The sequence below is a fragment of the Vespula pensylvanica genome, chromosome 7 (genome assembly GCF_014466175.1).
Source record: "Vespula pensylvanica isolate Volc-1 chromosome 7, ASM1446617v1, whole genome shotgun sequence".
NCBI classification, from domain to species: domain Eukaryota; kingdom Metazoa; phylum Arthropoda; class Insecta; order Hymenoptera; family Vespidae; genus Vespula; species Vespula pensylvanica.
In genome coordinates, this window is record NC_057691.1 from 6,582,158 (window position 1) to 6,594,349 (window position 12,192).

At 26.4% G+C, this 12,192-nt stretch overlaps 2 protein-coding genes across 7 annotated transcripts; both read right to left on the minus strand.

Moving 5' to 3' along the window:
- Nucleotides 1-1,606: 1,606 nt before the first annotated feature.
- On the minus strand, nt 1,607-4,128 carry LOC122630482 (odorant receptor 63a-like). Its single transcript, XM_043815010.1, has 9 exons — nt 4,036-4,128; nt 3,757-3,879; nt 3,495-3,612; nt 3,131-3,392; nt 2,882-3,040; nt 2,584-2,674; nt 2,342-2,478; nt 2,111-2,243; nt 1,607-2,000 (listed from the first exon to the last, which is right to left on the minus strand). Exons 2-9 carry the CDS (start codon nt 3,877-3,879, stop codon nt 1,950-1,952), a joined length of 1,074 nt encoding a protein of 357 aa, XP_043670945.1. The 5' UTR covers nt 4,036-4,128; the 3' UTR covers nt 1,607-1,949.
- Nucleotides 4,119-12,153, minus strand: LOC122630480 (nuclear pore complex protein Nup154). 6 transcript variants are annotated; one of them, XR_006327492.1, is made up of 29 exons: nt 12,053-12,153; nt 11,580-11,741; nt 11,365-11,502; nt 11,170-11,266; nt 10,931-11,094; nt 10,696-10,841; nt 10,351-10,616; nt 9,969-10,219; nt 9,624-9,877; nt 9,370-9,543; nt 9,164-9,269; nt 8,878-9,089; nt 8,698-8,795; nt 8,428-8,617; nt 8,194-8,288; nt 7,985-8,081; nt 7,755-7,832; nt 7,479-7,675; nt 7,246-7,393; nt 6,833-7,068; nt 6,606-6,753; nt 6,415-6,513; nt 6,218-6,338; nt 6,011-6,121; nt 5,811-5,931; nt 5,601-5,723; nt 5,365-5,499; nt 5,032-5,109; nt 4,119-4,322 (listed from the first exon to the last, which is right to left on the minus strand). XR_006327492.1 is itself a non-coding variant. In XM_043815009.1 (28 exons), the coding sequence occupies exons 2-27, from the start codon at nt 11,713-11,715 to the stop codon at nt 5,388-5,390; spliced, it is 3,918 nt and encodes a 1,305-aa protein (XP_043670944.1). In that variant the 5' UTR covers nt 11,716-11,741; nt 12,053-12,153; the 3' UTR covers nt 4,444-5,109; nt 5,365-5,387. The 6 variants fall into 6 exon arrangements, 3 of the variants coding, with proteins under 3 accessions (XP_043670944.1, XP_043670943.1, XP_043670942.1); XR_006327491.1 differs by having other exon boundaries at nt 5,358-5,499; XR_006327490.1 differs by lacking the exon at nt 4,119-4,322 and adding an exon at nt 4,444-4,928 and having other exon boundaries at nt 5,358-5,499.
- Between the last annotated feature and the right edge of the window lie 39 nt (nt 12,154-12,192).

Here is a 12,192-nt window from a genome sequence, read left to right on the forward strand (position 1 = left end):
ATAAGATATATCAAAATTATACGATTTTATAAGAAAAGTAAACTTTTATTATTACAATTATAATATATTTAGTAATGTTAAAAACTGCAACAGTATGTAGAATATAACATAAGATTAACGTATCAGTCGTTATCAAAATTGAGATACTTCCAACGGAAATGTCATGTCCGCGCATCGAAATAAAACAAAAAATACTTTCCATCGCGAGATTTTAGATTTTGCATAAAATAAGAATTTATTCGATTGCGTTTCGTTCAAAGGAAATAACTATATCAAGAATTTCAGATGATAACGGTAAGATAATATGAATTGAGTGAAGTATATTCGCTTAAATTTTACAAAGATCGTAACGCGCGAAAAACTTAAAATAATTTTAATTCAAAATCTCAATATTTAAAAATGTTTATTTGGAGCTTGATGATCACGTGTAATATCAACATATACGAGTTTTTAATTAACTTTGAAGATTACCGAGTTAATTTTCATGTATATTCCGAAGAGTGAACATCGAAGATTCCTCAAAATGTCTTTCCTACAAAATAATAGCAAAAAGTTAAAGCAAGTATACTTCCATTTTTTACATTTACTTCTTGCACTTTATATTCTATATAATTTATTTCTTTTTCTTTAATTTCTTTATTCTTATATATTTCTAAATTTTTTATTCTATATAATTTATTTTATTTTAGACTTAAGTTTTGGTCCGACGGGCCTTGCTACGCGTAATATCAACACAATCGGACTTTCGATCGACTTTTTGACACTTATTGCATTAGTGTTACTTTATATTCCGACGAGTGAACATAGAAATTCTTACAGGATGTCTTTCCTTCAAAGTAATAGAGAAGAATTAAAGTAAGTATACTTTCATATCACATTTTTCTTTAATATTCTATGCAATTTATTTTATTTTAGACTTAAATTTCAGACTGACGATTCTTGGCTACGCGTAACGATAACATAATCGGACTTGTGACCGACTTTGACTATAGCTGTAGAATAATTTCAACAATTATTTGAAATTAATTATTTTAATTTTTTTCGAGACTTTTGTTTATGGGTCTTTGAGAGAGGCCTTCCTTCCTTATTTTTCAATAGGAAAAAATCGAATTGCATTTTGATACTTTGGTTTTGCTCGAGTTGCGTCCGAGTCGTTAATTTTACTGATAATTATTGAGATATTGATAAGAACGTTCTTATCTATTATCCAGACGATTACTAAAACGTAAGTTCTGTCGTTCTACTGACGAAGTAATATTTTTCGAATATAGGATGACACATATAGTAATTAAAAAGTAATAAGACGTAGAGCGACGTAAATTTGCAATTAATCGAAAATTGTCAGATTAAAGTTGAATAAACTTTATTTATTATTATTCATCCTTTTTTAATTACTTGCTTTCCTTCTTTTCAATTTCATAATCATTAGTTTTATGTAAGATAAAAATTATTAATTAAAAAAGTTATTAATCAATGTTTAACAAACGCGAGAAAATATGAAATGATTTTTTTTTTTTTGTTTTGTTTCGATATGAAGAATTTGGAAAATATAGTATTATGAAATAATTAATTTTTACATAAGAAAGCTGCATAGTAATAAGTAAAATGTGAAATATTACGATTTTTTACAAGATAATAATCTCGTGTTGGTGAAAATAAAGCATAATTACATACACTAATCGTTATGGCTTTCGTATTAATACGTTTCGCCGATCGTTGCTCCTTCAAACATTCTTTCCATCTTGTAATTCGTCTTTTTATTTTTTATAATATCATATTAAATGTATGATTTTTTTGTTGTTGAAATATTATTCACACCTCATAAATTTTCTATGACGTTTAAATTCTTTTATTACAATTAACTATTAATGTTTAACGATAATACACAGAGATTTGTAATTGAAGTGACGGCTTTAAATTCGCTCGATGTTGCAATTTTTGATTAATTTTTATCGTACCGATGATAATACCGTAAAGTAAGACATAGCTGTTTGAACGAGCTTTAATATAAGTAAATAAAAAAGAAAAAGAATAAAATAAAAATTAGATTTATAAAGAATCAGTATATAAATATCATACTTTATATTATTTGGAAAAAAATTATTCTTACCGAAACATAATTCTCTAATGTCATGGAATATAATCCACCAGCCATTAATTGGCATGGTGTCATACTACGTAATAGTATTAAACTAAGCGTTCTTTTGCATCTCGAGGAAAGTACGTACCAACATGAGTCGTAACTAAATATGTATAGAAATATATAATATATATATATTTTTTTTTGTTATATATAAAATAATTTATATTTATATAAATTCTTCGTATACAATTATCTTACCTATCTTCAAATATTTTAGCACTGTGATCTATTATTCTTTGACCCGGTAATGTTAAGAAAAAAAGATGAAATGCTTCACCTAATGTTAAAAAACCAAATCTGAATACGTCTGACCAATTATGTATATTGATTATAGTCTGAAAAAAGATAAATGAAAAATCTTTAATAAAAAAAAAAAAATATAATTATAATTATTATGGTTATGATAAAAAAACACGTGAGAAAATTTACGTAATACTTACTTGAACTCCTGTAATGCTTATACCTACTACATTAAGTAGTAATAGTGTTATTAAAGATTCTGTGTAACATGTTTGGAGTAATTCAACGAATCTTAAAAAGAATTATAAAATTCTCATTGTCAGTTCATATACAATTTTCATTCCCAATGCAATGATTATCTTAAGATAATATCATAAAATATTTATATGTAATAGAATAAAAACTCGGTTAAATTATATTCATTTTTTATAAATATACTCATTTGGTATATTAAAAAAAAAAAAAAAAGAGGAAGGAAGTAAAAAATAATATACTAACTCAATGGCATGTTTATGCTTTTTGACACATAATGAAAGTTCTTGATAATTTTTTTCATCTTGTATTTCGTCGTAATTATCATCTTTTGGTTTATTAAAAAAATCGTTGTCATATTTTTCTTCTTTATTCTCGCATTTACCTATATTATTTAATCGATAACTAGAAAAAAGAATTATTATAAATATTTATGATGATTTAAAAAAATTTTACACACACACACACACACACACACACACACACAAAGCTTACCATACAATTGCAAATATACCACAAGCATGTTCTGAATATACCATATACATTGTATCAGTTGCAATTAATACTGCAACTACTAATACAGCAATTGCATAATCATAAAATAAAATTTCATTAAAATAATCTTCCTCGTTTACAAAATATTCCGTACAAAAAAGAAGTTCCATTTTTCTTGACTCATTTAACGGAGATAAAATGTTAAGAACGATCGGTGATAGAGGTAATGACAAATATAATAACGTTGTGAAACTTATATAGACTGCGAGTATAATAAAAAAAAAAAAAAAAAAAAAAAAAAAGTAAATATTAATTTATTATAATGTATCTTTATCAATTATAGTATTTATTGACTTTAACATACACGTATACCATATTGTAAATTTTCGACCACTTTCGGCATATTCTGAAAGAATTGCCATTTCTTTAACATCTTTCAAATTTCGCCAATCTTCTTCAATATGTTTTAGAAGCACTTGAAACTGTAAAATAAAAAATAACGTGATAATATACATAATATTTTTTCAAAATAAATTATGAAATAAATATTTTATACACACACGCGCGCGTACACACACATACACATACAGAATACATATATATAATTTAAATATAAAATATATTACGTGATTTATATGAAAACCGACAGTGAAAGCTTTTACCATGGAACTCTTTATCACCACTATGGGAGGGATGCATTCAATGAAAGCATCGATATCAGTTACTCCTAATTCAGTTACTTTTATCATCTGAAAAAGAGAAAAAATGATATCGTGAATAACTTGAATGAATTTGGAATATATTATAAAATATTTTTTTTTGTTTTTTATTTTATTTTTTTTTTTTTACCTCCGGCAAGTACATAGTAAAGAAGATAAATATTACTAAATAGAACAAGAATTTACTTTTGATAGAATTTTCTAGCGGCCACATACCAAAATAAGACATAAAACGTTTATTGATCACGTAATATCGTTGCTCAAAGAAGTCCATCGTGGAATGAACGATTTAGTTAGTTTGCTCGAAAACTATGGATATTAATATCGATTCCGAGGTTTCAACTTCGTATAAGTTGTTACTGTTATTTAGAGTGTCAAGCAAATAATGATCGACAATCTTCCTTCTTTACGTATAATAGATTTCCAATCGATATAGCTTTAACTATACGTAATTTTCTTCTGCGAAATTGATACTGCAAAATTCGTGCCAGTCAGTATAAAAATTATAGTCTGTAAATAATGCTAAATTGTGTTATCCCTGTGAGAAATAGCTCTCGGGCAATTTGTCAAATTAGATATGATAGTCGATCGATAGTCGTTCTTTAAACCACAGTTATATTTTGAACATTTATCTATTACATGAAAATAAAAAGAAAAAAAAGCTTGGACATCAATCACAGTCGTTTTATGACGTTATACAGCACGATATTATTACATATTATTTTCATATTTCGACGTGGACATTTATGGTTGTATTTTTTATGGACAATAATTCATAGTTATGGGAAAAATACATTTTCTCCACTATTTTCATATAACTCCTTCAAACATTTCTCGTTATCGTTGGTTTACTCGAACATATAATATCTCTAGTAAATCTATGGATTTAATATAGAATTCCTATATTTTTCACAACAGTCACATTCTGTATAGGTAATACTTTTTCAATTTATCTTGTTTCGTTGCATTTGCGTATTATGCACATCGTGTACTATGTCTTGCATGTTGCGTTCCATTTTATTATTATTATTTCAGCAATAATAAATTCATATTTTTGTGAATAAATAGTGAATATTAAGCTGAAGAAGAAGTTGCACAAGAAAATATTTATTGAAACATAATACACACTCACCCACACGTACGTATATATATTTATTAATATTAATATTATATCAAACTCACTCATGATCTTTTTCTTTTGCCATAACATTCTTCCTTAGGAAGTAGGATAATAGGTTTAGGATAATAGGTTTCTGTATCCTAAAAATGAGTAAAAACGATAAACATTTTTTATTAAATTCGATCACGTTTCAAAAATAGTTTGATAATATATTGAAAAAAAATTAATATTAATAAATACAAAAAACGTCAGAACAGTCATACTGTTTTGATAACAGTAATTTGTTATATAGTTCTTATTCTATGAAAAGAATATACAATTGTTTGGAATTATTGTATTAAATATTACTTGAGCTTTCCAAAAAATAATTATTTGTGCATTATCTTACTTTGTACCTGCTATAAATCATTTATTAATTTTACATTCGCATTGATCTAAGTTTTGCTATTAGTTGTTCACTATTAGGTTTACTAAATAAAATTGTTAGACACTTGGAGATAACATCTTGACACTTAACTATTAGTTTTTCTCTGAAAAAAAAAAAAAAAACAAAGCAATAAGAAAAATGCATTTTTTATATTAATTTTAGGAATAACAATTTTCTTTTTATATTAAATAAAAAATGATTCACCTGTTAAAAGCATTAGTATTATTTTGATTTTTGATAAAATAATTTATTAAATTTGCAGTGGAATCTATTAAATGGAACTCATTTCCTTTGTTTAACCAAGTACGTGTATTTTTTCCAATCATCCTACAAATAAAATGCAAAGTTATTAGATAATATGAGTATTATTTTAATTTTGCATGTAAGTATTATTTTAATGGTTTTATTACTTACTTATCATAATAATCTAAAAGATCTTCCATTGATACACCTAACTTTAAAAATACTGTAATAATACAATTATTGGAAATTTTTAATCTACAAGCTCTTATTTCCAATTGTTCTATCAAAAATTCTAAAAAAGGAATTAATTCATTTTGTTAATTTGTCTTTAATAAATTTCGATTGTTTTTCATTTATTTTCAATTACCCACCTATCGGAAAACAATGTGGTGATCCTGAATATTCTTGACCAAGAAGTTTAATTTTAGTCATTAAAATCGCCATTTTATCTTCTGGAGACGATGCTGCAGCATTTTTTAATTCTAAAATTTAAAAATGTAATCATATTAAAATAAAAATTATTATTGCGTATATCTAAAAAAAAAAGAGGAAAGAAAAAAGAAGAAAAAAAAAAATACCATTGTTGATTATATTCGTCCAAATTCCTTGAATTAACATCGCATCTTGATGCCCGGAACAGTGAATTATAGCAAGTTTACATTCTAAAAGTTGTAAAGGTTCTGCATATTCCTCATAAAGCTATCAAAAGAAATAAATGAATCATCAATCTGCAAATTTATATTTTGTTTATACAACTATTATTTGATTTACAAACCTGTGTAATATCAAGTAATGAGGAATTCAGTTTTAACTTAGCATCACGGACAATCATAGGATCAAAAATATGTTGTTGGCTACAAATCGTATCTAATATCTATTGCATAATTAAAAAAGATATAAATATCATTGATGTATATATTGATATAAATATAACATTTTTTATATTTGATAAATCATATAACTTACTTGTTGTTGTATCCTAGCTACCTCTAATTTATCTTCTAATTCACGTAGGAAAATTCCAAGATAAGGAGCATAACCAGCTTGATCACTTCTCATACATACAACTGCACGTGCTAAATATTCGACTCTTTCTGATAATGATGTTTCTGGACTACAATAATATAATGAATTTAACGCGCATGCATGCGTGTGTGTATTATAATTATAATTAATAGCACATAAATACGTACGAAGGTTTAGTAGCCAAAGAATCTAAAATTTTTGCTGCAGCAGCATGATTTTTATTTCTTTCATAGAATTGCCAAAGTAATTCAGGTGCATTAACACGACTCAAATAAGTTTCTAATGAAGGTGCTGCAAGAGCAACAAGTTCTCCATGAAATCCTCTTTCAATCATCCATATATATACTGCAGTATGAAGTATTTCACAAGAGGAATGTAATGCATCATTTATAATCTCATGTAACTAAAAGTACGACATTATTAGAGACATCATGTTGAGATATTTTTGATATTAATAAAACTTGGATAAAATGAAGCATATTTGAGGTATGAATATATATTTAATGCAACATATGTTTTCCTTTTTTTCTCTAATTTTTGTTATGACACATTAATGTATCATAATTTGAAACTGACTTACTATATCTTTTGGAGGTGTTATCGATACAGCAGAAGTATTATGTAGAGCTGGTCCTGGTTTACTTGGAATGGTTGGTGTTAATGGATTTGACATGTTCTGATTATAAATATGATCCAACATTGAAGTAAATTCTTTGTAAATTTCTAATCTATAATAGAAGATGGCAATATATGATATGTTACTTTTAATCTCGACATTTTATTTCGAATAAAAATTTTCATAATGTTTCATACCTCTTTATGTAAGCTACATTCCCTTCTTGATCTTCTACAGGTTCATTGTTCTTATAAAAATGTAATGCAGCATTGTGAGGATCTATTCTCTCCGCACAACAGATACACAATTCAAGAACTCCTGTATAAAACTGACAGGCTACAAATTGCTGGCATACAGCACTCAAATTTAATCTAGGTGCTACTTCTTTACAAAGCTATACACAATATCAATAACGTTTTATTAGAATTAAGATAAATTTCATAAATAGAAAATATATATTAATAATTTTTTACCTTCAATGCAGATTGCAGAAAAACTTGTTTCTCTTCCGAATTTGTACAATTTTTTGCTTTCAATATTATTTCATTTGCCTACAATTCATTATTACACGCGTTTATTTACAATTATTTAAAAAAAAAAAAAAAAAAAAAAAAAGAAAAAAAAAGTTGTGCAGTATAGAAATGTATATTAAATATTTCAAAAATATTATTTTTAAAAAGAATATTATATACAATTAGAATACCTTTGAACAAACTGCATCTTCACTTCTGTACAAGTTTGGACAAACTTCTCTTAATCTTGAACTTACTGCATCTACAGATGCATTGTCGCCAAGATAACTAAAAATATTTATAATCAAACGAAACTTAAGAATTAGAATATTTACGTGCATACGCGTGTGTATGTGTATAAATATAAATAAATATAAATATATATATATATATATTATACCTATCAATTAGATGAATAATCAGTAAGGATGATATTTCATGTCCAATTAAAATTAAATCCCTAAACGAAGCCGTAGAAAATTGACTAATTTGATCCTAAAAAACAAAAAACAAAAAAGAAAATAAAAAAAGAGAGAGAGAGAGAGAGAGAGAGGGATCAATGGAATTATATGAAAATAATTAGTAATTAGAAAAAAAAAAAACAGTAGAAGAAATTACAATAAACTATAATTACCTTAGAAAGACAATTAACAATATTATTCAATTGATTCTCACACAAAATCTCCCATAAACCTAACACCTCGCAAGCGTGTGTAATAAAAACTTTTAAAGCATCCAAGGAATTTCTTTCCTCTACTATAGGTTCTTGATAAAGATTTGGTAATGTTTCAAATTCATCTGTTATACTTCTTACATTATTATGTCTAAAACAAGAATTTAGTAAATATACATAAAGTTCACATTAAATTTTTATGAGTTATATAATATATAATGTAATACATACTGCTTAGTAATATTTGTATTTTTATTAAGGAAACACCTTAAAGCTTGTAAATGATTCAAAATCCATCTAATTTGATTAGGTGGAATTGTACTAGATATCTGCAAAACATTATGTAATAATATAAGAATAATGTAATTATATATTATTTGAAGTTACATTAATTAATTTCTATTTATTTACCTGAGTTTTATTGTTTACATTTTCTTGTTTTATACAACGCATATTCCATATAGGTCGAAGTATTCTTCCTACATATAAATATAAACCTCCATGCTTTGCTGAAAATTGTTGCAAAGTAGCATCTGAATTTAGACCCATTTGTGGGTGTTGCCTAAATACTTGAGGTCTAGTATCAAAAATTTGTACTCTGGGTGTTGACGTACGTATATCTCCTGTTCGAATAAAAATCAATCATTATTTTTTTTTTTTTGCTTATTTATACCAAAGTATATATATAATAATGTACCTGTATGTATATTAGGAAAATTGCTATGTCTATCAATTGCAGGAACAATTCCTGATACTTTTTGTCCACCATATAAGAAAAAGGCTCTTGTTGCCCATTCGCATAACTAGAATTAAAAAAAAGGAGAGAAAAAAAAAAAAAAGGAAATAAATATACTTAAACAAATTATTATTATACATATCACAAAAAATATGTTTATTTAATACCTGAGTATTTTGGGAAGTTTCTAAAGTAGCTAAAATTAAACATGTCGCACATGCTTGTTCTGGAGACTGTGATTGAAAATAAGCACGTACTGATTCTGTATCAGGTCCACGCTGTTCTAGTAAGAGCTGTCTTAAAATATCTACAGGACGTACTTGAATTAAAGTTATTGCACCCTATAAAGAAATAAACAAAATTATCAGATACGAAATAATAAAATTTATTTTTTTAATAACATTTTATTTATTTTTAATACCTGAGTTGTTAAAAATATAAACTTTCTAGGTGGTTCCATGTGTTGTCTAACAAGAAGAGGTGGTTCTCCTTGTGTACTGCTTTGTCTTTCTATATGCATAGCTGATTCTCCAATAATTTCTGCCATTGCCCATACAGGACTATCTAGAGGTAGGATACTTTGAGTTTCAGCTAAATAATTTGTGAAAGGATATGCATCATTACTTAAACACCATGCACTTTCTGTATCGCCACCACAGACAAGAATTAATGTTCCTATAAATCAAACAATAAATTATACATAAAGACAAAATATTTAAGCAATATATTGTTTATAAAATTTTATTACAATTTTAAATTGATCAACCTTTTCTATAATGTGCCATTTGGACCTTTTTGGGTCTTGTTACTGGAGCATTGGCAGCATAGCCTGGTGGCAATCTTACATGTATTAATTGAAGTCCTTGTGGTCTACTCGATGGATTTGAAGGTGATGTGCAACAGAAGTAAAAGCGAGTTCCAGTAGCTGCCACCACAACCAAATTCAAATGTATTGATTCATATTCTGTTATAGCAGATATGCTCACCAGAGGTCGAAAATTATTACTATCAAGAGTTCTATTAAATAAATATAAATATACATATAAATAAATGTATATATATATATATATATATATATATATATATATATATATATGTCGAGTATATATAAAAATTGTGTAAAAATTATGATATAAAAAATTACGTACTTTACAACATGAACAGTATTTTGAACTAGTGAACTTTGAGAGAGAGATGTAACTTTGGATGCACCACCATTATCAATGTCCCAAACAGTAATGGTACCTTTGTCTCCAAGAGTATATAAAATATTACGAGAATCGTCTATAGAAATTTGTATTATTGCTTCTTCTTCAGATAGAGCCATAGTTACAAATGAAGGAATTACAAACGATAATGGCCCTTCAGAGTGATTAACTTTTTTACAACGCTTTCCAAACCAACTACTTTCTGCCTGTATATACACAAATATTTATCTATTAAAAATGATATTTTAAATATTTTTACTTTTTTTAATATCAAGATATATCTACCTGATAACATATTTCAAAGAGCGAGCCATCTCTACCACCAAGAAAAATTCTACCATTACTGGTATTGGCAATGGTGGTTATACCAATACCATCAGTAGTAACAGTAAAAATTGGTTCTGGTACCAATTGCATTTCTATTGATTTACCTATCAATACAATAATTTAATTGTTATACGAATATAAAAAATATAGGAAAGAAAAAATTAATAATCAGAAAAAAGATAAAATGCATTACCATCATTACCCTCGTTCAATATAACTGCAAGTATAGTTATTTCGACTGTTGTCGTTAAAATTAATAGATATTTAACATAGCTTTGAAATATCCCTGGTTTTGGTTTTGTTAGACCAACACTTATGATAGTTTCATTCAATCCATCAAAATATGCAACATCAGCTCTGAAAAATAAAATTTTTCAATTATACAAAATTTGTGTTTCATTATTTTATTTGCAAGGAAATAATAAACAATACTCGTTTTCGTATGACCACACATAGATATCACTGTCAATTGTAAGCCATGCTTTCGAAATGTCTGTAAATAAACCCATCATGCAATGACATTGCATATCTAAATAAATGTTAAGAAATATAAATAATAAATGTTTTAAAGAAAAATAAGTAAACTATTAAAGAACATATATATGATATAGAATGTTACAAGGATACGGCCAAAATGTTCCATCACTTCAGATGGCAAAGGGATTTTACTATGTATTTTCATTTGATTTATATTTGTCAAACTTATTGATGATCCATGTAAACTTGGATAATCATGATCATCAAGACCACTGACAGTTGGTCCACCTATTAAAATTTTGTCTTTATCAATTGATTAAAAAAATTAAATAATTATTGAACTCGTATTGTAACATATCAAATACCTTGAATATTGTATCTCATTAAATTAATTAAAGTTGGAAAATTACTATCTGCTGTGATATGTTTATCAACCATCTTTCCAGCCATTTCTAATGCATCTAAATGTATTTTAAGTGGCTCCATTTCTGTAAGTGACATTTTCTTAACTTTTTATGCTTCAAACTCTGAAACAAACAAATTGTATAAAAATAAAAACTATATATAAATATTGTAATATAATTAACAACGATGTCTTACAATTTATTACATATCTAAATATATAAATTACTTGAGAAATTATTCAAATTGTTTTACGGCTTTATTTATATACGATTATCTTCAATAATGTTATAGTATTCTTAAAAGACCGGTACGTGAAGGTTAGGTTACATATATATACAATATGAATATAACCAAAAATAATTGTGATTAGTAGCATAAAAAAGAGTGATAACATTTGAAAAAATTAATATTAACATATGTAATATCTATATACCTGAACAAATGAAATTTTCTTAAAGTTTCAAGTAAAACTTTTCACGCGCATATTAACAACGACGGTCACTCGCACGAGGTTCACACCCGTTTACTTCGCGCCACTCATTGTCAGTCTGACAAACTTACAAATACAAAAAT